At 41.9% G+C, this 26,058-nt stretch overlaps 1 protein-coding gene across 7 annotated transcripts in view; it reads left to right on the forward strand.

Annotated features, from left to right (window-relative positions):
* REPS2 (RALBP1 associated Eps domain containing 2) overlaps positions 1–26,058 on the forward strand; it is a 1,712,589-nt gene that overhangs the window by 1,107,369 nt on the left and 579,162 nt on the right. For 5 of the 7 annotated variants that reach the window (XM_069636810.1, XM_069636815.1, XM_069636811.1 and 2 more), the window contains exon 11: positions 12,232–12,301. In XM_069636810.1, coding sequence (XP_069492911.1) covers positions 12,232–12,301 — 70 coding nt within the window. The remainder of the gene's footprint in view (positions 1–12,231; positions 12,302–26,058) is intronic. The other 2 variants (XM_069636809.1, XM_069636814.1) reach the window with 1 other exon arrangement.

Raw genomic sequence — 26,058 nt, forward strand, 5'->3', positions numbered from 1 at the left:
CATCTTTACCTTTACAATCTAGCCTGATTCCTAATCCATTGTGACCTGGGGGGTATTTTGAGAAGGGTGGGATTTGAGTGGTATATCATTCAGAAAATGGAACTTATAGACACAAATAATTATTTCATTTCGCACTACATGCTAGGCGAGACCTGGGTGTGTGCCTGATTGAAATCCTTAACACACCCACAGAGCTCCACGGATGTTTTTAGATCAGTGGTACCAGCAGAGCAATGACACTGGAAGGAATATTACTGCCTGATCTGAAAAGAAACTTTAAGGGAAAATGCAACTTTTAATTGGCAATATTGACTAGGTGTAAAGAAGTATGGATTACAAAAAGAGTATCTGTCAGAAAGTTAAATATATTCCACTGCCCTATAAAGTACCCTAATTGGCAATGTGCATTACTTTTTAGTTGCCAAAAAGATTTTACTGCAAAAGTATTTCATAAATGCGCAGTAAAATACTCCATTTTCAAAATCGTATTTAGAGCCAGGATTGTAACCCTGGCATAGGAAGTGAAATGGCTGGGACACACTCTGACCCATAGTACTTTTGCCAAATCTTCCTCACCCCAGCCTAAACAAATAAGACTCTCATTGAGATTCCCTAGGATGCCCTTTAAAAACATCAGATAAAGTTGAATTATCACTTCCCTTCACCTGTAACTAGCAGCCCTTCTTCTGCAATCCACTGTTAACACAGATGATGGCTAAAGATGCAGCTAGAGGCTCTAGAGACAGAAAACATGGTTATATTGAAAAGGCTCAGAAGCTGACTAAAGAAGGGAAACAAATGGTGCAGTTTCCTAGACTGCTGCTAATTTGTCCTTCACCTCCAAGGATTGTGCTACTATCCCCCCTTATCACCCCCACCCCACCCCACTCATGTGCTGGCCTCCAATACTAGTTGACAGGGCTAAGTAAAAATTGAAAACATGATGTAGATTCTCTAGCAGCAGAAACATAATTTGGATATTTGCATACCCACAATACTTGTAATGCAAACAAATGTTTAAAGTCTCACCATGATATTATGGGGCAGTTTAGGAAGCGTGAAGGGCTCTCGCCAATCTACATTCACACAATTATTTTGCAGGGCAAACAATATTGTTTGCATGCATACGCCCTCCGTAATATTGTTAGGTAGGATCAAACAAGTCCTCAGTTAAACCATTCAGTTAAAGAAGAGAGTTACCATAGCATCCATTAACATCTATGCCCAATGTTAATCTGTAGATATGTATGTAGATTGCCTGAAAAACATTGTAGATTTCTGAATGTCCATTTCCCTGATGCTAGGTATATGTAGTTCCTGGAATACTTAGATACCCATGATATTTTTTTAAGTTAAGCAAATTGCATTGAAATGCTGCTCTCCCCTTCTAGAGCAATGATAGCATTGTTCATTTAGTAGTGGCAGAACATGATGTATTCCTTCTCATATTTATTTAAAGGGCACATTGAATATGTTTGTATGGTCAACCTCATAAAGTAGGTGTAATGTAAACAGGACTAGTTTGAAACTTTTTAGCATCAATTACTTTTCTTAGCATAGAAGGAAAATGGCAGGTGTCTGCTTTGGTTTGAACATTATGGATGCTTGACAAGGTGAGAATTGTCTATGTGTACTGCTAATGCCCTTGTGAGCGGCACCCAGGCTGAAGCTGGTCAAGTGCACCTGTGCACAGGGGAGTGACTATATATCATGTAAGTGTATACCTAGCCAATGATATGAGTGTCTCAATGTTGTTTTATCACACACTTTATGGTTTCATCTGACATTCAATGAATACATCATATGCAGCACTATTCAATATAGACTAGTGTTTAAGAACTCTTTTGCATGCATGTCTTATCAGCAAAGTACTTGTAGGCTTCAATGAATGAGATAGGAACATCGTGTGATGACTATGACTCTACGGTAGTGTCTCAACTTTAGGCGTATCTCTGTTAGTCATGTACTCTCTTCACTAGTCCTGTGGTATGTTGCGAGAATTATGCACTGGAAGGGTGAGATTGTGACATTGCCTCAGCTGATGTTCAGCATTCCTGCTTGTTTGGTGCACAGCTTCCCTATGCCTGATCCACCTTTGCTGTTCTATTCTCTGTTCTGTCCAGCTTTGTTTGTTATCCTTTCTGTCCTTCCCACCATTACTATCCTTTGTCCAAGGCATGATGTTTCATTCCTCTCGGTTTGCTGTCTGTTTCTCTCTTGGTGCATGAATATGTGTGTCATTGTAAGGGTACCTGTTCCTTCCTATGTCATTCTAGTCTCTTCTCCCACCCCTATTGTTCTGTCTTTGTGAAGGGAGAAGTGTTGTATCCTGAGTTTGTGAATTTGTGTGTTTAGGTGGAAGTTGTAACCAGTGAATGAGTGGCAATGACTCCATTCCAATCAGCACCACGTAGCCCTGTCAGTCTCTCGACTGATTGGAATGAAGAGAAGATTTTCTGTGTGAATGTTCCGTGAGTGTTATTTGGTGCCTGGGAACAGGATGAGATGGTGTGCTTAGTGGATGTTGTTCCTTATGTATTTGTCCTGATCCTGTAACCAGTAACCTGTAATTAAAAAGTGGAATAAAGCAACATGCAAAAGTACTTTGGTCTCCTGCATGATTCCTACCACCATAAAAGTCCTCTGCTCTATGGCAGTGAACAGTCGCATGTGCTCTTTTGATGTCTGTGGTCTGGGTGGGGGAGTGGCAGCCCTGTGGGTCTTAAAGGGAGTGCTGAATGTAGCTGTAGGACTCATGTAAAGATATCTCATCCTACCGGGCATTCATAGCGGGAACCAGTGTCTTCTGCTTTAAGGTAACAAAGTTGCTAAAAAGTCTGCATCTACTGATGACAGTTTAAATAGATCTTTTGCTTCAGCATTGGTGCTGAAAGAGGAAAACATATAATACATTTCCACTGCATCCTTGCTGGGGAGATCACCCATCATACAAAATGCTTGCTCATTTTCTGCTAGTGTTTACGTTCAAAGGCTGAGGGAATTCTCTGGTGTACAAAGAGTACACTATTTCTCAGTGTGCATTGCGTTTTGAACACTGGAGTAACACTTTGGCATGCCTGTCTAAGCTGCACAGCCACAGTTAACACAACCCCCTGCATGTAATTAGATTAATGCACAGTGAACACATGATGCAGAGGTTTCAAAGTGCAATTCTCTCCCTTCAAGCACTCTAGAAACAATGAATCAATCACACAATGTCTCTGCTCAGGCTACACCGGGGGAGACCGTACTCCAAAGCACCACCCAACCAGAAGAAAAACCAGCTAACCATGGAAGCCCCTGTCCTGGAAACCCTGAGTGAGATGAGAAATGTCAGTGGGGACTGGGAAGGAGGAAATATTGATGAGGCGAGAGGGGCATGAAAAAGTAAGGGTCTTAAAGCTATTCAGTAGAAAGAGGTTGTCCAGTTAGAGAATAGAAGTAGTAGTGTAGAGATGGAGGGAGGTTCTGGCTTGCTGCTGAAATTGTTTTGGGAGATGAGAAGGCATCGTGAACTATGATACAGACAACATACTTAAAGTTCAAACAAAAGATATTTATTCATTTAAATGTCAGGATGGTTCAAGGCCTAACTTGCCCTATTCTAAGTTGGGATTTCCCTACATGAACAAAACTAAGGAAAGTCAGAGTCAAAGATTCAACTTAAAAGTCGGTCCATGTCCAAAACCTATCCTTGCCCTCACAATTACAATTAACCAATGTTTTGGGATGCCAATGTCAAAGGGAATAGTGTTCAACTCAAAGTTCCAAGCTTCTTCCAGCTCATTTCAGCTTCCCTTTCCCAAGCACAAGAAAGTTCCATGAAAAAGTCTCATAGTTTATCTTTTCCCAGTTCAAGGCGATGTAGTTCAGAACCAGCCACTGGGGTTCCCTTCCCCAAGTTTCCAGAAAGTACAATCCAAAAGCAAAATGGGTTTTGAGACTCTGTTTTCAAGACAACAAGTGTGGTTCCTTTAAGCCTTAGGGTTCCCTTCCCCAAGACTTCAACTTTGCCATTTATACTGGTAACAATCTTTCCAACGAAAAGTCTTAACATCAGGTCAACAAGACCTTCTTTCTGGCCCACTTTGCCAGTTTATATGTAGTGGTTTCCTTCGTCTGTTGTTCGGTGTCCTTATGTTTCACTTTGCAGGGCTCTCTGGTCTAGGGGCAGTTGTTACACTGCATGGTCCACCCATTACAGGTCGTGCAACCAGGGCCCCGGGACTCCTCAGTACACACACACACAGGTTCCTTAGCACTTGCTTCTGCGCACAAAGTCACCTTCACTTCGTTCCTTTTATTGGCCTCTTGGCTTTATGGGTATTCCTGCACTTCTCTGGCTTCTCCTTATTAGTCTTGTGGCCCTGCCACCATGTGTCACCCACCTCCTGCCACGCTGTGGCCTTGCTGCACTGCAGTCACTCATAAAAGTTCACTGTTTGACTCTTTTCCGCTTTTAATACTCTTGACTTTAATGTTTGAATGAAATCATTGTGCAACATGTACTCAATTCGGTTCAGTGTTCAATGTCACTTTTATTGTTCAGATTTAAAGTTTTATTCAGTTTGATATTCAATATACACCTTTTGGTTTCAATGTTTAAGTTTCCCTTTTGTTCGGTATTCAATGAGCATTTAGTTCACAGTTAAGTTTCTCTTCAGTTCGGTATTTAATAAACACATAGTTGTTTCCATATTACGGACCGGTGTTCACTTGCGGTCCTGTTGGGGATCCCCAGATCCTCTCTGCCCTCCCGACACTCAACGGTCTGATGTGCTTTCCCTGCGAAAGCCCAGCTCGCCTGCCTTGTGCCACTCTCCGCACACAGGCAGCTTCGATGCCTCTGTTGGAATGCAAGCAGTGTCCTCTCTGCTCCGACTCCACAGCAGCTCCTGTTGCTCGCTCAGGGTTAGGAAGGCTCCCAGGCTTGGGGAAATCACACGGCCCACCTACTTCAAGTCTGGCAAGTCCACTGTGTTCGTTGCTGGTGTCCTGGCTGGAGTGGCTCCAGTCCCACGAAGGCTGCCTCCTCAGACATTGCTCCCCGTGTCACGCTGCTTCTCCTTTTCTTTGTCTGGCTGACCTCCATTCATACACCTGCAGCCCCTTGACAGGCTGCAGGTGTGGATATCCAATTAACCCTGCCTAACCACAATCAAAGCAACATGCCTGACCCGCACAACTCTTAGTAGGCATCTTCCTTCTCCCAGTACCAAAATGACGAAAATGTGTAATCTTCACTGATCTTAGTGGTCTCTTATTCGTCCCAGTACTGTCAAGTGTTACATGTGGAAAGTTGAGGGAACTGGCTTATAATAGCCCATGAATATTGGGGGAGGGTTACGTTTGTTGTCAATAGGTAACTGGGGATACCATGTCTTTCCCGAGGGCACCCCACTCCCAATCCTCAAGGAACCTCCACCCAGATGATCCTCCGCCCCCAGGCTCCCCCTCCAAGAGTGATGGCCTTTCCCTGGCCACCTGCGCAGAGTATTCAAGGGGAGTAGGAGCTAGAATACCCTCGGGTTTCTCACAGAAGGACAGAATATTTCATCTTGGAGAGGAAAGGAAAGGGGTACTATCTGGAAAGAGGAAGAGAGAATTATTATAGAGGAGAGCGAGGTTATCAGAAGGAGGCGGTGGAGGATATTGTGGTTTTGGCAGAAGAAGCGATAAGTGTGGAGAAGTAAGGAGATGAAGTGGAAGAGAGTAAAGCAGGACATACCCTCTGGGAGGAGGGGAAGTGAGATATTGAGTGGGTGAGGAAGAAGGAAAGGGTCAGTTTAGAGCAGAGTGGTGACAGAGATTGAATTGGGAATTTGTCTTGGGGAGGAGGAGTCCAGATCTAGGGTCTTGGGTCCAGATCTAGGAGAAGAAGATTTGGTGTAGAGAAGAGAAGATTTGGAGCCAGGGAGACGTATGGTGAGAAGGAGAGTTACCATTAAGAGGAGAGACCATTGTGGGCAGGACGAGGGGGGTTTCCGATAGGAGGAAGAGAGTGAGCTGCTAATGAGGAGAATAGAGTTGGTCTTAGTCGGGAGAGAGAAAGTGAGACCGCCCACCTAAAAAGCAAGAACAAAGGAGGTTATAGCAGACCATGTAGGTTTGGGGAAAGTGTACAGTTTGGTGGCGGGATGATACAGTGCAATTATTCTGGGGAGCAGGGAGGAGAGCCTAGAGCCAGACACAATGCAGGGGGCCTGAGTGAGAGCAGCAAGAGAAGTGGATGGAAGGGAAGAGTAGGGCCACACTTCTCAGCCAAACCCCACCTCATTGCACCAGACCAACCAAAAAGCCCCAATGTTGGGCATTACTTCAAAAGATACTTACCTTTGGTGTGCCACCAGGAAAAAGGGGCCAATGACAACTCCTAAGGGGGCAGCAGACAGGAGACCCTTGAAACATTTATCCGCCCAGGAAACATGGCTTTGCAGCCTGAGAGGAGGGTTGACTGATGAGGCAACCCCCTTCAGGCCAGTTCAGAGGAGCGACAACATCCTCCTTTAAAGGGGGATTTTATTTTGTTTTTTCACATTATCTTTAGTTGGGACTTGGAGGAATTCTGGGACACTTTGTTTTGCACCTGTCACCTGGCTTGGAATTTTGTTTTGGAACTTTGCCACACAACATTAGTTTGTGAAATGATTAATTAGAACTTGTCACTTCTCCCCAGGGGGGAGCCCTTCCATGTGAGGCTAGGGAGGTGAGCCCACTACACAACATTCCGACTAGGGGTGCTGGAAAGCAGAACCTCACAGGGACGGATGACTCCCATTCTGTGGGGGAACTCCCTAACCCTCTTGCCCTTGAGTCTATGAAACCCATAAAGTCTGCTGAGAAACAATCTGAAAGCACGACTGCATGCTATTGCAATACTCCTTTCTTTCTTCCTTTAGATATTGATACCACCAAGATCAGGAAGACTAAAACTAACATATGGTTTGCTCTCAAATCAGCTTCCAGGAGTACTATGAAGAAGAAGATTTATGGAGCTAAACAAACTACTCCTTTGGAAAGTACAGAAGGTACTGGGAAAAGGGGGCCTCAAGGAGGCATGAAGAATACTCAATCGGCACAAACAAAGGACTGTGCCATTCTACTGGGGAGGAACCAGCTGAATATAATAAACATAGAAAAGGGACACTGTGAGAGCCGAAGCAGGCGTGAAGCCTGGAAGACCCGGGAAGTTCAAACGTGGGTGCATGAAGCTACGTCGAGGAAGCGAACCTCCAGTCGGAAGGTTCCGACAGCAGATTGCAGGAGTCTTTTGCAGGCTGACCCAGAGCAGGCCTGACTGGAAGCAGGAAACCGACCGACGGTGGCTTGACCTTGAGGAGGTGGACCGAGTGGTCTATTATCTGTGCCGATACCTTCTGGGCAGGGACCCCGAGGAGCCAAAGCATGGTAGCCGGGAGCAGAAAGAGAAGCAGAGAGAACGTTCTGTGGGAACACATCAACCCTCAGGAAGAACTGGGGGCCTGGCTCGAACAAAGAAGAGGTAACGGGAGTCACAAGAGACCCGGTAGGGGATTTGGGAAGTGTGCTGAACCTAAAGAAGACATTGGGAGTAATCTCCCTCGTCTCAGTCATTGCCTCAAAAGTACTAAAGAATGGGAAGAAGATATTGAGCGTAATCCTCCTTGTCTCAGTAATTGTATCAAGTGTATTTAAAGGAAAGAAACCCCCGGGAGGAATCTCCATTGTCTCCAGAGTTGGGAAAGAAGTCTCAATGTGAAGATGACATCATTAGTGAAATTCCTTGTCTCAGTTGCGACAAAGAGACTGAAAGAGAAGAAAATATTTGTATTAGTCTCCCTCAACACTCTTATCATTCAAAGAGACATTCAGGCTAGAGAGTGCCATGCGAATACGCTTATGTGTCAGAGTGTTAGAAGAAATCAAGGACACTACAGGCAGGAACAGTTTCCCTTGTTTTCACCAAGAAGAGGAGGGGAAAGAAAGACCAGAAATAACTGTGTCTTGGAAACAATAGGAGTGTTTGACTTTTAAACAAGACCTAAGAGAAGCCTGGAAAGATGTGGAAAAGTTGATAAAAACTGTTGCAGGAATCTATCCAAAGTAAGCCAGCAGCTGAACCAACTGACCAGAAGAAGGTAGTCATTCTCAAGGTTCCTTTACCTAAATTTTTGAATCAGAAACTAATGCAAAAGGTTAATAAACCGCAGCTTGGAGGCTGACCAAGTCAACTAAAAGGCGAAAATAGCTGTTGAACTGTGGGACCAGCAGAAGGGAGTCATTTTCCTGCTATTCTCTAGAAGTGCAGAACTTGAGCAATTATCAGAGACTAATAAAAATAGGTTGCTAGGGCTGATACCATTGCCCACACCAGGAGAATGGAGTAATTCTCCTTTAAGCTGTTTGTTTTAATATCCTTTGTTAGTGGTTGGGCTAGAGTAAGTCAGTTTGGACGGAGGATGGACATTTTGAGTTTGACAACCACCCTGATGACGAGCACCCAAGTTCTTCTTTAGTTAGGGAAAATCTTTTAGATACACCCAGATCTTGCTGTTTTCATTATTATTTAAATAAAGATTGTTGTAAACATGCCACCCCTCTGTCCAACTGATTATTCCAGCACACCACATATGACGGATCCCTCTGGAACGAGGGGCAGGGGTGAACCTGACTTTTGTTGATCCCATTGCTGAGGTACACAAGCCATTCCCTCACGTTACTCGGAGAGGCAATTATTGTTACATCTTATTTGTGGAGTTTGGCTACAATTCTGACACATTAAATGTTAGTTTGAATACAAAGGTTCATAAAAAGTTCTGAAACTTACATTGGTGTTGAGTATCAGTTCTGTGGCATGGTAATGGCCTCACTGGTGAGGCATGCCTGTCACACCAGTCACTTTAATATTGCTCAAAAAGCGGGATGCGGGAAAACTGCATATTAAAGTGCAGAGTAAAGTGAGAAAGTATGTGTTGCTTGAAACACTGACTTTGAGAAACGGAGTCTTTAAAACCAGAGTTAAATGGCAAAAAAGTGCAGTTCAAGATGGCGGAAGTTCCACCAGAAAATCCGTAGAGATATGAGTGCAGGTCCCTGGAGGCGCAGGAGCTTGTTCAAGTTTACTAATGGGCTTTGTCGTAGGGTATTTGCTGTGGGTACACACTGAACGTGAGGATACATACTCTTACAACGCTCCTCATTGAAGGCCACCAGAAAGAACGTGAAATGAGGTCTATAGTAGATGCAACATCTCTGTGGCCCGCTGTAGGACTGTTGTGACACCAAGACATGACTTTAGTTTGCAGGTCAGACGTGGGTACCACAAGACGATCCTGATCAAAGTACAATCCTTCTCTTTGATGGACTTGATCCCTATCCTTAAAGTACAATGGGAAACGAGAATTCATATAAGAATTCTTTATTTGTTGCAAGAAAGTATTTACTGTGTATATCAAAGATTTGTTTCCTAGTATCCTTTCTATGACTAGATGGATAGTGCCTTCTTCTCTCTGCTTCCTATAGAGGGCATCTGCAATAGTGTTTTGGCACCTCGGAATATAGGTCAGCTTAAAGTCGTATTGTAAGAAGAAATAGGCCCATCTTGATGTTGACTATTACGACATTCCGTCTGCTGCAGAATCTGCAGGTTCTTATGATCTATGCGCACCTCAAACTCATCTTGCGCACCCAGAAGGAGATGCCGCCATTCCACACATGCTGCTCATATGGCTGGGAGTTCTTTTTCTATAACAGAATAGTTTAACTTGCTCACAGTAAGTGTTCAAGAGTAGAAGGCTACGGGATGCTCCATGCCATTGTTTCCTCGTTGTTTAAGGACTGCTCCTATGGCTCCATAAAATGCATCCATCTCTACTATGAAAGTCCTAGTTTGGGCTGTCTGGCAAAGAATAGGAGCTTCATTGAGAGTGTTGAATTAAGTGTTGGCCTCTTCATCCCATTGAGGGTTGCAACGCGCAATAAGAAATGAATGACACGAGATGCGGGTGCCATCTTGAAAATAGTTTAGACTGGTAACCTTGAATGCCGGAATACGTGATGGATCAAACAACGTCCATGTTTCCATCTGTGCCACAGCAACGATCAGGTTGCTGTGACAACACCTTCTTCAAATTCTAAATTATCAAGTTTATCAAGGGCTGCAGGTTTCTCACTTCTGTTTTTTAGAGAGTTTTAGTAAATATTTGAAATCAAATGGGCAGTAACATAGTGTTCACATGCATCGGGAACTGCTTTTTAAGGTGCAACAAATTCTCATTAATTGAGGTTAGCTTATTCTTTCTCCACTGGAGAAAATGGTAGTGGGCACATACAGATACAATTTATGGCCTACAGTTTTACTTCCTAATAAAATATCTGAAAATATCAATGTGCCCGACTTTTATTATTTTTTCTATTCGAAGAAATGGGGGTGTCACGCAAGTTGGCGAATGTTCTGCATGCTTAATCATTTTTTATGGAAGACATTTTATGAACTACGCAAGTTTATGATCAGGCAATGGTGCAAGTGCCATATTTAACAGCATAGTACAGTCACTATCACTAATGATTTACCAGACATTTTCAAATTCCAGTTGTCACGGTTTTATGACAAACTTTTCAGTGACTAACAGGAAGGGTTAGAGTTAAAAGGGAAGGGGACAGCATGGACAAATAGGGACCGAAAGGCATATGGTTATGGTAAAGGATTAAGTGGCACGTATCTAGTAATCCCCTTCGTATAAAAAAACGAGATCAGATATTCTACATTTAATAATTCAGGATATAAGTATTTTTTTCAAAGTCATAAGAACAGATAATTCATCATTATGTCATACAACCGTTCACAGCAAGTATTAGGGTCTGATCAGTCAGCAGATCCCACCATATAGTTATCCTGGTTTTTCCTTCAGTCACTGAGTTCAGTTGGTGCTCCTGGTGTAGAGTGCAGGAATGACTATTGCCAGCATGAGGCACTGCTTGGCTTTCCTTCCTTCCACCCATCAGTGCCACTTGTGCTCTGGTGCAGAAGGCTGAAATCCAAATTCTCTGCATGCAGCTCTGCTTGGATTTTCTCCAATTTCTCAGAGCTGCTCCCTCACTGGTGCTCTCTCACTGCGGACTCCTTGTCATGCCAACCATTCCTCTTGCCCCTCAACGTTCTTCCCATCTGCTCTTGGTAGTATATTTGAGCTCCTCCCACTTTGATCATCTCACAAATTCAGCGCTTTCCCAGAGCTCTTGTGGGACACAAGTTCCCCTCGGGTATGGATATGGCTACTCAGCATTATAGCAGCACTTCATGTGATCTTCAGCTTACCGTAGCTCAATGCTTTTTTGTTGTTGTTTGTTTCTGTTTCTCCCCTTTTTCAACACTCCCTTGAGCTACCTGGAGAAATCATCAAGCGTCAGGACTACATGCTTGTCGATCAGCCACTTAGATTTCTCTGGCAGGGGCACTTCGCCAAATCATATTTACAGTGCACGGAGGCTTCTATTTTGATGCAATTTATGTAATGTGAGTGGAATTGAATGCACTGTGTAATTTTGCCTGAAAACCTAATAAAAAGATGTCTATCAAGCATATTATACATTCTGTATTTATTGCGAAATGTTCCCATACAAAGCAGACTATGAATATTGTAATAGCATTCTAAGAGGAGAAAATAGAAACATTACATTTAGATAGATTTAAATATTCCAATGATTGTTACAATCTTCAGTTCTGCGGATGTTAAAATGTAATGGCGCATGTCATGTTAGTGCTGCCCAACCCTTCATCCTTTGAAGGTTGATACATTGAATATAATTGAAGTGGATATTGATAAAGCTTTTTACTTACAGCGGGGCACAATGATTAAAACTGCAGTAGCAACAGTTATATAAGCAAACACGTTATTATTATTATCACTATTGTCATCTGCTCTGCCAGAGAATATGAATTCACTGCCGATTTGTATGTCTGCGTCCTTGAATTTACTATACAAATGGCATCTTTTACGACCTTGCTAACAGTTCCAAAATGTGTAGCTCCTGTTATTTACCAAAGGTTGATACTGGAATGAAAGGTGGATGGTCGATTAAACATAGTAAACGGTTAAATAATGCATGTGAGGAGCACTACTTTGCTAGCATTGAACTTTTTAGCTATATAACCTTTATCCTTTTACTTTGTAATGTTCTGGAATACGGTCTCCTCCGAAGTTAACACATACTAATGCTTTGCATTTATGTTTTCTATGTTATGGCTGAAAGAAGACGTCAAATGAAGCCTCACCTGTCAAAGTTGCTATGAAGTCCGACCTAAGCAGTGATGACCAGCAAGGTACTATGTAGCTGGGTGTGTTTTAATTGGAATACAAATGTTCCCTAAGGCCAACACTTATGAAGAGGTTTCCTAATCATATGTATCTCAGTCATTCAAGAGAATGAGAAACCAATGAGAGTATTGGAGCTACTGCCCAGTAGCTTAGCAGCAGACCGAAAGCAGGGGCACCCAACAGTCGCTCCATCTTGCTCACCCCCAATCCCCATCTTTTGGACTTTTGCTGCAGTTGTTAACTGTGTTACATGTGGGTTTATGAATATACATTGAATCAAAAATGGTGTATGGGATTTCTATGTTTTAACTTTATTGCAAATGCTCTTTCTTACCTAGGCGTTGCAAATGGGCTTGCTTGCTAACCACTTCCTAACCCCACGCTGTAAATAAAATGAAAATACTCTCTCTGGAGATTCTCTTGAATTGAAACCATTTTGATTTACACTGCCACATCAGGGCAATCCAGGCCGTCAAACCGTGTTGGCTGTTTAATTGCCAAACTTCCACTCTTCGCCCCAAGTCACTGTATCAAGTATCTCTTGGCTACGTTCCCCTCCCTAGGGTACATCCTTTACCTCTTTCTTTTGGCCACATTTTGCCCCATTGCATTTTGAATGTTTGGCATAATATGTTTGATGCTTGATTTGCTCTGTTTATGCTAGATTGTTTTCCATACTTTTTCTTCATGTGCAACTGGGTGCCTGTCTCAATGTTTTCAAATGTTTTTTGTTTGAGTGCTTCTGATTGGTGTTACTGTTCATTACCATTCGTAACATACAAATTTGGAATTTCGAAATCCTGCCAGCCCCTGCAGTTTTTCGAGGTAACTGCCTGCACTAAAACTACAGGCCCAGTTTCATTTTGTACAGGTTGATATTTTGGTTTTCTGCTATATGTTCTCCCTTGCGTTTTCATTCAGCTTTATTGAATCTATTTTTGATTATCTTTCTCACACTGTTGGTATGTCATTTCAGACATTTTATACACGTCAGGCATTTTTGTGTAACTTTGTTCTGCTCTTCCCTTGAAGGTGTGTCCTTGTGTGATTAGTGGTGTTTTCCAACCTTTGTGCTCTTATTATGACTTGGTTCCTGAAGAATTCTTTCATTAAGGAAAATGCTTTCCTCTTGTAATACATTAATTATCTTGTTTGCAGTCACAGGTTTATAGATGCAGAATACGCCATTAAACATATAAGCACTATACAGATGTTAAAACAGACCACAAAAAACATAACAATTAAAAAATAGGAATTTTAGATATGAAGATCCAGCGAGTTACAGAAAACTAATTTCAGTATTTGGAATACATACATCAACAGAATAGGGGTTCAATTGAGTAGTTTCTCCTGGACATTTTTTCCTTTAAAGCTTTTTGCAGATACACCAGATTTTTAATTGAAGAATTGTAATGGCTGCTTGATGTCACCCCCCCCCCCCCAACCAAACCTCACTAGTTTATGAGCTAAATAAGATGGTTGGCCTCAATTGATGACTTTATAGTCCAGGCACTTAAGCTAAATTGAACACTCAAAAATGTAAATGAAATAATTTAAAGGAACAATGAGGAAGGGGAAGGAGGTACTCACTCACATGTTTGAAGTAATAAAAACTAATTTAAGTGAGGAAGAATCAAATAAACTATTGCATTGAATTTAGGTTCAGTCGCAAAGATGAGTCAAATCATATTGACCTATTTAAAACAGAGCATTCCTTCACTTGGAAGCCAATGAGTTCAGACTTCCAGTAGCATGATCCAACCTGGCAATTCCCACTGCATTGGGTGGGGTTCATAGCCCTTCACCTTTAAATGGAGCAATCAGGACTTCAGGCCTTCCCTGTCAGGATGCAAGTCCCACTTCAGAAAATGAAACAGTTATTTTATGTGAACGATAACTCTGACCAAACCATAGACACAGTTGAGGTGTATAGAGGGAAGCTTTCAGTTCATGACCCTGAATAATTTTCATCAGAATGTATTAAGCAAGTTCAGAAAATGACTAAAATGCAACTTCAAATCAGTGAAAGTAATTGAATGTGTGCATATGAATGAGGAAGTGATGCTGAAACTGCATCAGTTATTACGATTACCCACCAAGATCGTGACAAATGTTTGAGACAATTGAATGATCAGAACCCATACATTAGATTAGTCAAAATTCCTACTAAGTCATTTATCAATGTAATTGAAAGTTTATTAGAAGAGGCTCAAGAAAAATATTCTGACAAACCATCATCCAGTCACTCCAGTACTCCTTCACATTATCAGAACATGCCGAATGTCTTGAGCTGAAAGGGCCACCATAGCAGCGTCACCTCAGTTTATCCTAACAATTAGCGCAATATGTTGATGCTATTAATATCCCCTTTAATTCAAAATACACCTGCATATCTGCAAGCAAGTGGTTGTTTTTAAGAGTAATGATGAGCATACCTGACAATTTTATAAGGGATCGTGAAAATGGTTGATGCTATTTGTATTTATTTGTAAAATAGGAATGTCAATTTCAATTAGAAATTACTTACAATAGCACATTTATAGATGGCGGAAGCATTCCCACGATACGTGACTGTACAAAGAAAATGAGAACAACTGCTGAGCCAGTTTGAGGGTGTAGCAACAAGTGACACATATGCTAGGGACAAATCAAATATATGTATAAGAAAACAGGTGACACACCAAGGTAAAATTAACCCAAAGAGGCAAGTGCTTCAAATTAAAGATGACTACTATAGACATTTGCAAAATTACATCACTAAGCATCACTGAATTGTACACATCTATAATGTGTTCACAAGCAATGGAATGGTTTACTTTGCAATTTGACAACCCTGGAGCTGATAAAGTATTCATCAACAATGATTGAAGTTGATTTTGTAGAGCACTGTTTTTCCATTTAGTTTTGATGAAACCTTTTGTTTACAGACATCAGATACTGCCATGGGTACATTTTCTTGCTCTGCTTTATACAAATGCATTTATTCCCCACTTTGAGATGAATCACGCTTTGGAAATGGTTCATTGAAGACCACTTAAACTTGATGATGATGATATTCATGTTTGGAGTGGATCAATAGAGCAGCTAACACAATTTTCACAACAGTTGAAACCACTGCATGAATATTCACAATTTACAATGGAATTTAGCCCCAAAGAGATTAATTTCATTTACATGAAAATCTTATCTACTGAGGATGGAAACAAAACCGTGATATTGTCAAAACAAACCTACAGAAACAATCTTGTGCATACATTAAGCATCTATCCTACAAATGCAATCAAAGGATTGTTTTACAGTAACATTTTATGGATCAAAGGAATACTTTCAGATGAACTAAGTTAGTTGAACAATATATTTTGATAAAATCGTTTTTTGAAACCAATTATTAAATCGTTATTGAAAGTATTGATGAGTCAACAATAAACAAGAATTGATTTTCTACAACCAACAATACCTATAAAATCTCTGAATTTGGTTTACATCACTGTTTCCCAAGCAATGTCATTAAATGAAAATGTATTATCAATATCATTTTCACATAATTTTTATATGATTCAGGGAAGACAACTTGTCAAAGCAAACATGATATGGAAGGAACACTAATCAAATTTTAAGATTCAAAATCATGAGCTACAATACACTTTCATTCAAAAGCACGCCATAGCACAAATGCAGTTCATAATCTCAGAGTTAATCTTTAGAAAAAGAAGAGATGGTAATGTGCAAATAAACTTTTTATCACACTGGAAACATTTTGGATGGACACATTATCAGCAAATACATCTCCCCCACAACGGAGTAGTGAGATGCTGGAGTTATAATATTTTGTCTGAGAGACTACACTTTGAATCAATATCTCACATTAAGAAAACATATATTGAAGTTTTTAGAAGATTTTGATATGAGGCTCCAATGTGTCACTTTTCATTTTAAACTACTAGATGTAACTTCCTCGCCAGCACTGACATCAAAATTAAGCAATGCACAGATAACACACTTTACCTACAGATCAACTTAATCAATGACATTCATCAACTCAAACACTGACTGTCCCTCATTTGGGTCTGGATGTCAAATACCTACCTGAAGCATGACCAGACATGCCCAAGTCCGGAATTGGCTTACTTAGATGAAGCTCAATCGATTCACACTTGAACTCTCAGCCTTTTCAAAAATATCTCTTCACTTTACTATAAACTGGAATTTCTCTTTCTAAACATACATCATCAAGAAGACCCAATCAGCATATTACTAGCCTCTGTGCCTCAAAGTCAAGCATTTCATCCAATCCCGAGTTTCAGAACAGGTATCCAAACCCTGGTCATCTTCCCACATGGAAGGTGGCAACACCCTACTCGCAGGGGTCCCAGATGCCACCTTGGCCGTGGTGAAAGCTGTCCAGCATGATGCAGCATGCCTCATCAGAGGGCTCAATGAAATCAAGCCCAATAGCCCCATCCTCAAGGGAGCTGCACTGGCTACACCTTTAAGCATGTATCATGTGCAAGACCACCTGCAACCCTCACAAGGCAGTCCCAACCAAAACAACACTCTACCCGGCAAAGCCACTAGCCATCTGCGGGGACCAGCACAACACCAGAAAACACTGCATTGCCTGACTGCAAATAGCAGCTACAGGTAACAAACATGTAACAGGACGTCTTCCTCAGTGCACCCTATCTCTGGAACAAGTTACTAACACGACTACAACATCCCCCTATCGCCTACACTTAAAGAGGACCTGAAGAAGCTACTCTTCAAAGAGCATCTCAGTAATGGTTGAGCTCTTCATTCAAACCTAATTCTCACCCTTCACAGCTTGCTATCCCTTGCTCCCTCTACCGATCCCAGCTCCTCTGCTACCCACACTCTTTATGCGTAACCCCCTTGTTGTGTCCCCATAGCTTCTCAGCTAGGTGTGCGCTTTTGTGCACTTGTCTTTTAATATTTATGTTAATGCTGTTTTTGATATTTTTTGTATCGTCCATAAAATACATAGGGGATACAGATATGAAGTATAGCAGTATGGAAGAATATCATATAAAAATCCATTTTGAAATGGTGCAAAAGGATATTTTTAAAATAGGCTAAATAGTTTGGTACTTCCTGTTTCCGATTCATGTTTTCTAAAATGTACTGAAATTGAGACTAAAATGTAATGTTCTCTGACTTTGTGAGCTTAGAGCAAATAGAATTTAAGTTCTGAATACATTTACTACAGTTTATGAATACTACTATAGTTAGAGTGAAGGCTATAGTGAGTTTGTAGCCATTTGCTTACCTAAAGGAGATAACTGATAAATCTGAAAAAAAAATACATTAATTGGTTTAAAGGATTAATAGTTGAAATGCTCCCTTTTAATCTATGCAAGTAGATTAGTAGAAACTGGGCCTCATTAGGACCCTGCCGGTCCGGAAACAATGCCGGTAAGCTTACTGGCACCATTGTTTCCAGAACAGCATATTACAGGTCTTCCTGCCAGAGCCGCCGTGCCTGACAGGTCTGACCCTGCAGGGCATAGCAGCCACGAGGAGGCAGACCAGTCACGGATGCACCGGCACCATTAGAAACTGTGCTGGTGCTTCCGTGTCCCACCTCCCATAGAGTCTATACGAATGGGGACTTACATTTTACCGGCACCTGACTTTCTGGGCTGCCGGGGATGTAATCTCCCAGTGGCACTGGGAATTCAGGCACTGGTAAATATTTACGGGTCCAGCTGCAACCGGCCGGTAGCACTGGCAGGGTTACTGCTGGACCCGTAATGAGGCCACTGTCTCTTCTAAGAGAATTACAAAGTCTAGAATTTCTTTTATTTAAATACATAGCAAGCAGCTACCTATTATTTTGAGTGTTTGTTACACTTGTGATTAAATGAATAAGCAACGCAAACGTTGAGGATTATGTGACATAGTTGATACTTCTGTTACATGCCACCTTCGCAATAATAGCAGTGTTCTCCATAAGGGACATTGCAAAGGCAGAGCAGCACTAGTGAGACCTGCTAAATAGGAAGAAGTTGCAAAGAAAAGTAATCGTTAGCTAGATGGTTAACATATATGTATAATGCATATAAATGAGGGAAAAAACTATCAGTAACAATATTTTTTTTTATTTTTAAAAGACATTTTCAATTAAGAGATAAGCATGGCGCAATACCAAATTTTGTTTTCGTATAAATAGGTTGGTGTTTAAATGCAGATTTTTCAAAGCGAGTCCCAAATTCAGAAATTAACGATCAGTAACTAGTTAATGTATTTTGTTAATTCTCAGGACACTAAGCACTACTATCTTCCAAAGATGAATCCTGTGAAATAACAGAGTGAATTAGAGGTGAACAATTTTTTGGAAGGATTGGATACATATCACTAAATAAATGAAGATGATGAGAATATGAAGATCTTTTATTGTCTCGGAATCATCTAAATTCAATACAAACCAGAATAATTAAGGTGTTTTAAAAATAATTTAGAGCTAAGCACTTTTAGAATGTAGCGTGCATCCACCCACAGGAGTGGGAGGCAAAGGTCATATGAATCTTGGCTAAATTTAGTGTACTTGAACAATTAAGTAGGTGTGCACTTAAACTATATAACATAAAGTGTGTTAAATCATTCTCTTCCTCTTACACTGTCAGACCTATTGCAAACTTATTGAACATCTCAACCCCCACCTCCACAATTCCCTTTCCTGTTTGATCATAAGACTCTCATCATGGACTGATGCCTTGGGACTGTTCATTGCAGCTATGTTCGTTTTGACTTAGCTGCATTTTAATTTAGTTTCCATGCTGTACACCTACCTTCTAGCCTCAAGCATAGTCACTCTTTATTCTCTGCGCTAGCAAAGATGGCGTTAGTAACCACACACGCTGCACAATGGGTATTTTAACAACGCACAATTTGATCAGCACAAAATGATTCTCACATGGAGTTCATAGAGAAAGCTACAGAGAAAAATTAAAAACCATTCCTGATGGTTTTCTCCAATCTAGATGTTAGTAGTTTACTTTTTGAATTGATCTATAGTGCAATGAACATGGTTGCCTACACACCAAGAGAGATGTTTTGGACGAGGTTGCCTGTATGCTGCCTTCTACATCCTACAGAGTTCGAGGTCTTACTGAAGCTCCCACCCTTCCATCTGCTTTAAGTTTCCTGATCTGTTGGGCCCACGGATGCACTCTGCACCAGGTAGGTGCACTGCCATCGTCCCTGCAGCACCAGAAACGAAAAAGAAGCTTTTAAAAAAGAAAAACGAAATTTGGAGGAAAAAAAAGCGTTTTTCTTCACTTAGCAAACCATTTTAATTTCTGAAATTACACTGTGCAAATTGGCTGTGTGTTCTAACCTTCTGCTGCTTTAATTGCACTGTCTCATTTCAATGAAATGGATGTTTCCTGCTGCCTCACAGTGTGTTTTGAAGTTTTCCATCATGGCTGCCTAGCCTCCTTGTTTGCATGAGGCTGTGTATCTAAAGTGCTTCCCTCCATCGTCTGCAGTGATTGGCTGTTTGCTTTGTTTTTAAGCTAGTCGCGGGACCAGCAGGCTTCAGCCGGCCCTTGTTTCAAAGGTCTACTTTCTAAGGTCCCGGTCAGCTTCTCTGTCTGCTTTACAGGCTGCAACATGAGACTCTGCAACAGCCAAACCCTTATTGGGTTTGGCTGAGGCGCTACCCCGGACTATTGGACTGCCATGACTCTTACCATTTCTGTTTGGGTTAGTTCCCTCCTTGATTTACCTGTACTTCCTTCTCAGAGGGTACTCAACGCTTCCTGTCATGTTCTCATTTGAAGCTTTATCTATACTCACCTCTACCATCTGACTACCACTCTAAATTCCTTAACTACTTGTCTCCCATTTAACTTTTAAGTCAAACTGAGTGTATTTTTGCATTTACTTGAAAGTCAGACTTGGGTGTATTTTTGCATTTACTTGAAAGTCATACTTGAGTGTATTTTTGCATTTACTTGAAAGTCAGACTGGGTGTATTTCAGCATCTAACGTTTGGCCATTGAATATAACCTGCTAGCCCAGTGACTGTTCAATACTGCTTTACTTGCTTACTCCTCCCTCTGCCTCTTCACTTTTCCACTCATGGTGCTTTCTGTTTCTCCCATCTATTCCAACTGCTTCTATATCAGCTACCCTTCCCCTCTCACTAAGTCTGGAAAAAAGGCATTTAAAAAGGATATCTTGGCCTCCAACCCTGGACTCCCTATCGCTGATACCTATACCAGCGCCTCTTCCAGACAGACCCTCACCGACATCCTCTTTGTTGTTCCTTCGCCGGATCTACGGACCCCCCATATGATCTCTGTGCTTTGTCCTGTCTCCTCTTCTCCCATTAATGGTGGCACTCGCTGGGATGTCCTTATGGCTTCTTTCGAGTCCTCCAGAGTCATCCTTAATGTCTACCTAAATGGCACTCGAAACCAAAACCATGTATCGCTACATAGTGAGTCCAGATGCACTCGATAGGGAACAGAGGTCCCAATTGTTTTTTACTGCTTACAATCTTTAGTCCTCACTGACGCGAGGAGAACATGAAATTGATTGTTTAATTCAGTTTTCCTATCCATGAAGAGGATAGTGCCCATAAAGTGCATATATACCATGTGTCATTACAAGGATTCTATTAATGTTCAAGGTAAGGTGCACTCACATTGATGTTTATTCAAAATCAAAAATAATTCACAGAATTCTTTCTTCAACAGTAAACTTCGTCAAAATATACTTGTTGCACATGTATAAACATAACACCACAACAGACTTGGTTGGGTATAAAGTACACAAGGATTCACAAATACAAGGAAGTGTAGTTACAGACTTGGGTGTTTAACAAGTAAGGACTGGGCATCGACAGAATGCGGTCACGCAAAGTTTTGTGAATATCAAGATAACATATGTAACAATGGCTATCATAGAACTACCTATCTGTTGCCAGGGGACCCCGTCCCCTTTTTTTATTCCGTCAGGATAACTGGGAGGCCCAATCTTCCCGTTCATAACATTACGGACAGTCAACACTGTATGGTAATTTTCAGTTACACCCCTTACATTCCAAAGTCGGGGTCTATTCACCAGTCATAATATGTATCCGGGCTAATAACAAACTCTCCAATATATCACGGAAGGGACGATCCCTCAATTGGCAAAAAAAAGGGTACACGTTACTAAATGCTTGGACACGCTGACTCACAGCTTGTCTGACTTACCCAATGCTGGAGAACATCAGCACGAACCGACCGCTGCAAAGCATGCGGCTCGATTGTGCTGTGTAAAAGGAGTCGTCATGGCTACCCCGCGCACGCACAAGCGTCGTAACCCTAGCAACAGAAGTCTGAAATATAAACATTAACAAGAGTACGCTTTAAGCGGTGTATACGACTGGAATAATCAAGAAACCGGTACCTCTCAGAATCGTGCTTACACCAGGGCCACTCCGTAGAGAACGGTGCGACTCGAAATGCAGGATACCGGTACCTAAATTTGATTCTTAAAATGGAGCAATGAGTGCCCGAGGACACCCACCCTATTCCTATATTCCATATATGTCATCCAATACAAAACGATATTCACAAACATTGTCATCAAATTCATTCCGTATACATATAATCCCATTGTGAGTTGGATCGATGTTCTTACAATCACTTGCATAACTCAAACAAGCTTGTGTGGCTCAGTGAGCAAGATTCAAAACGTTGGGCGCATGGTAGAGCCATTCCTGTACACTCAACAAATCACTAATGACGCCTCGCAGGGTACATCCAAAACATACTCAGTTTCAAGTCCAACAATCCTGCCGATTGGTGGTTATACAAAACACATCAAATCAAATTCTGTATTTGTGCCCCTAGGGCTTAATAAATCCAAAAGTTCAATCCAAAGGATTTCTCGTTGTAGCAACGTACGTTGCATATCCCCCCCTCTGCTGCTTACAGAGACCTGTTCAAGAATGACACATTTGAGTTGTGCAATGGTGTGTCGCGCTTCCCCGAAGTGCATGGCTACTGGGGATTTCCGGCTCTTAGTGCGAAAACTGGACTTGTGTTCTGTCCCTCTTACTTTCACTTTCCTGGAAGTCATCCCCACGTAATAAAGTCCACAGGGACATTTCAATGCATAAATTACATTTTGTGCGTCACATGTACACAAATGCTTTAGCATAATTGTTTTGCTTGAATGGGGATGTGCTATGCTGTTGCCGCTAATGAAGTTCCAGCAGTGTTGGCAGTTATGGCACAGAATTGTGCCCTTGTATTGGCCACTGGGTTGAGGTGGTCCTATTTCAGCTTTTATAAGACTCTTGCGTAATGATCTGCTGTTCCTGTACGCAAACAAGGGAGGTTCTTGAAACAACTACAAACATTGTTTCAAGAACCTCCCTTGTTTGCCATAACTGCCAACACTGATTATTCCAGTCGTATACACCGAAAAACTTGAGGAGATCCCTCTCCGGTTCCGGAAGCACCTCAAAACCTTCCTCTTTGCTCCTGCCTTTGCTCCCCTTCTCCTCTGCTGATCTGCTCTCTGTTGGCACTGTGCACCTGGACTCCCTCTGTCCCCTGGGCCCAGGTACCTGCTCACCCTACCACCTTCCTACACTGCCTCCTGGCCACCCCTTGCACTGGGGACTGTATCTGTACCATACAGCACCCCTGCCCCCTTTTTTTCTTCTTTTTCTGCACTTATTCAGACTTACCCAGTCTGCTGCCTTAAACACAGCACTTGCCACTTGCTGGCTGCACTACCACAGTTTGCCTCCATTTTCTATTTATTTTTATTTATTTTACTTATTTGCGCTCCTCGGCTCCGCACTTTCCAGTCTCCCCCTTCCATGCACTTTTTCCCTTTTCCCTTTCCCATACACTTGCACATTTAAATGTCACTGGGCCTAGTAAGATCGTTTTTATGTTGTGCTGTGTTCTCCCCTGTTCCCCTCCCTTGCCTAGTCGCGCTCTGAAACACTTGTGTACAAGCGTGATACAAATAAAATATCATATCATATCATTATGATGGATGAGGAAGTTGAGATGCACTCAAGATAGCTGATTCCTGATTAAGTCCAGAAGACACAAATGTTCATTAGGTAACAACAATTATGTTGCACTATTCACACAATGGATCAGATCTGCAGAGCATCTGCCTATTTTATGCATTTAAATACAGCCATACTTCCATCCAAGAAAAACAAGGAATAAGAGTTCAGGAATAAGGGGACCTGGCCCTTATTGTTGACAGTTTGGGATAGACTTCCTCTTCTTAGCTTGGACCAAGCCTTATTTGCATATGGTCGTTCCCATTCAGTAATAGGATGGCAGGCAGAAAGCTGGGATCAGGGTTGTTAGACCGAAGTGAAACAGTTTGCAGAGGAATTGTTCCCTGACACAACCCCAATCCCTGTGCTGGTAGCAGCCTCACACTTATCTCCCCTACTTATCTCCCCGCTAGCTGCCGGTGCTTCTTCTACAGCCCTGCAGCGTCAGTTCTGTCCCTCTAACGCGGGCCGAGCTAGCACTGCATGGTCCCTTTTTTTTCTTTTATTTTTTTTTTTGAGTCCCCCACTTCCCATGTCAAGGAAGCAGGGGACACCGCTGCAACCCCCAAATCCCATTATACCGAACATCTGGGCGCGGAGGACACCCACACAGCCCCCACTCCTTATGTTTGGTAAATTAGGCTTTGTATAAAAGGTACACATTACAATTTGATCAAATCGTCCATATGGACAATTTGATTCAAACAAATTGGGTGTTACCGAAAGAATGATTGTCCGGAGGGCTACCTAGAGCTATACCAGTGGTTTACCTACATTCATAGGCTTCTAGCCGTCACTTTTCAGTGTTGCAAAATTCCACCCCCCATCCCTGAGTGTGAGATGGCTAGGCCCAGACATGGGTCCTGAGCTTGCCATGCCCTGAGATCAGGTTGCACCTCAAAGTTGATGCCAAATGAGCCTGAAACATGACTGGATTGGTTGTGATCTGTTGGAGGGATGTAACGTAGCCATTTAGGTGGGACTACCCTTTTGGCGTGGGACCAGGCCTGATTTGCATATGGTCTTTTGCCTTCTGTAATAGCACATTGGGCTGAAAAATCATGGTCTGGAGGGTTACCAAGAGCTCTGCAGGTAGTATAGATTTGTTCATAACCCTCCAGCCACCACATTTTAGTGTTGCAAATTACTCTTTATGCCACCTACACTGCTCAGGTGATTGTTCAGACTAGTTCTCAAACTAATGTCATTAATCTTCCTCAAAGAGGACCACTTATGTAGTGCCACATGATATGAAGGTGATCTCTCAAATTCTCTTTTTCATTTGTGGACATTTCTAGCCACAAAGAATTCTTGGCCTAGAAGAATGCCTAATTTTAAAATCCCATTTTATTTTCACTAGCTTAAGATACGCCAGTTTGAAATAAGAACTACCTTTGTTTCCCCTAAAAAATAACATTGCTACCAAACTCCCCAAAATATAGAGTAAAATGCTCTTACCTCAAAATCTTATCTGCAGTCATGTCTTCATGCAACTTTCTTTGACATACTTTCTTATGCAGTTTTATCTAACCTTATTTCAATGAATAAGGCTCAAAGCATTTTAGGGAAGGACTTGTCCTCACATTGCGGGCAAAATCAAAAATCAGCTCATAAACGGCATAATGAGCAGCTCATTGATTCCAGCAAGGACATATGGACTAACGTCTCATATAAACGCAGGAAGTCACCGGCTAGTGAGCCAAAAGAGATCAGAAGCACAACCTCTTCGAATGATTTGTCCTTCAATCAGATAAACTCACAAAAAAGAGCAATTAACCCTAAACAGGTGCAACTGAATTCAACGCACCAGAGCTCACGATCTGTACAGCACCCTAGCTCTAGTATATCGGGGTCATGTGATTTGTCTGCTTCTTCATTTATTGAGCGCCCCTTTCCCAAAATAAGGAGGAGAAGAGTCTGCAGGACTCACAAATCAATGAAGCGCTCCTCCGAGGCCAATGTGTTGGAGTCCAGGACCCTGGGGTTAACCACTGAGTTACAATCTGCTATAATCTCATCAATAGCGATTTCTAAGGCCCCTTTTATGAAACTCTACAAAAATCTGAATGACTCTCTGAAAGATCTTACAACATTGACCGCGTTACTGAACTTTAAAGTGGCTCACGTGGAGCAAATATGTTGCCAGTCCTTAGGAAAGATGAATGAGGTCTTGAAAACTCTAGATACCGCACTTAAAGCATCATGCAAGCAAAAGAGTAATGATGCAACTGACAAATTATTAGCAGAAGTTGCCCCTCGAAGCATTGGCCATATTTAAATACACTGATGCTCCAGGACAATCTACAAAACAAGCTATGGCCGTATCCTTAGAATCTACGCCGCAAGTGGTTACAGTTCCATTAGACGGTGATCTTAGTGGAACAGCAAAGGTGGTCAAAGTTCCTGTAGCGGCGCAACGAGTACCTCAAGACGATCCAACTGATCACATGGGCGTTAAGAGTGCAGATAGGGAAACTCATCCTCGTCCGGGCAGGACTGACACTTTACCTAACTCACAGGCCAAAGACGATAGCTCTGACCACGAGTGTGATCTAATTGCTGACATTTCCTTCAATACAGCCTTTGAACAAGCTAGAGCTTGTAACAAACGGCTAGACATTGAGGAGCAAATTCCTACTACATCGACCATGAAAGCTCAACCAAACACGGAGAAAAATGGACCAACTAGCACCCAAGGGGAAGAAAAACGTACTGTAT

Source organism: Ambystoma mexicanum, chromosome 7p (genome assembly GCF_040938575.1).
Source record: "Ambystoma mexicanum isolate Mex_15411 chromosome 7p, UKY_AmexF1_1, whole genome shotgun sequence".
NCBI lineage: Eukaryota > Metazoa > Chordata > Amphibia > Caudata > Ambystomatidae > Ambystoma > Ambystoma mexicanum.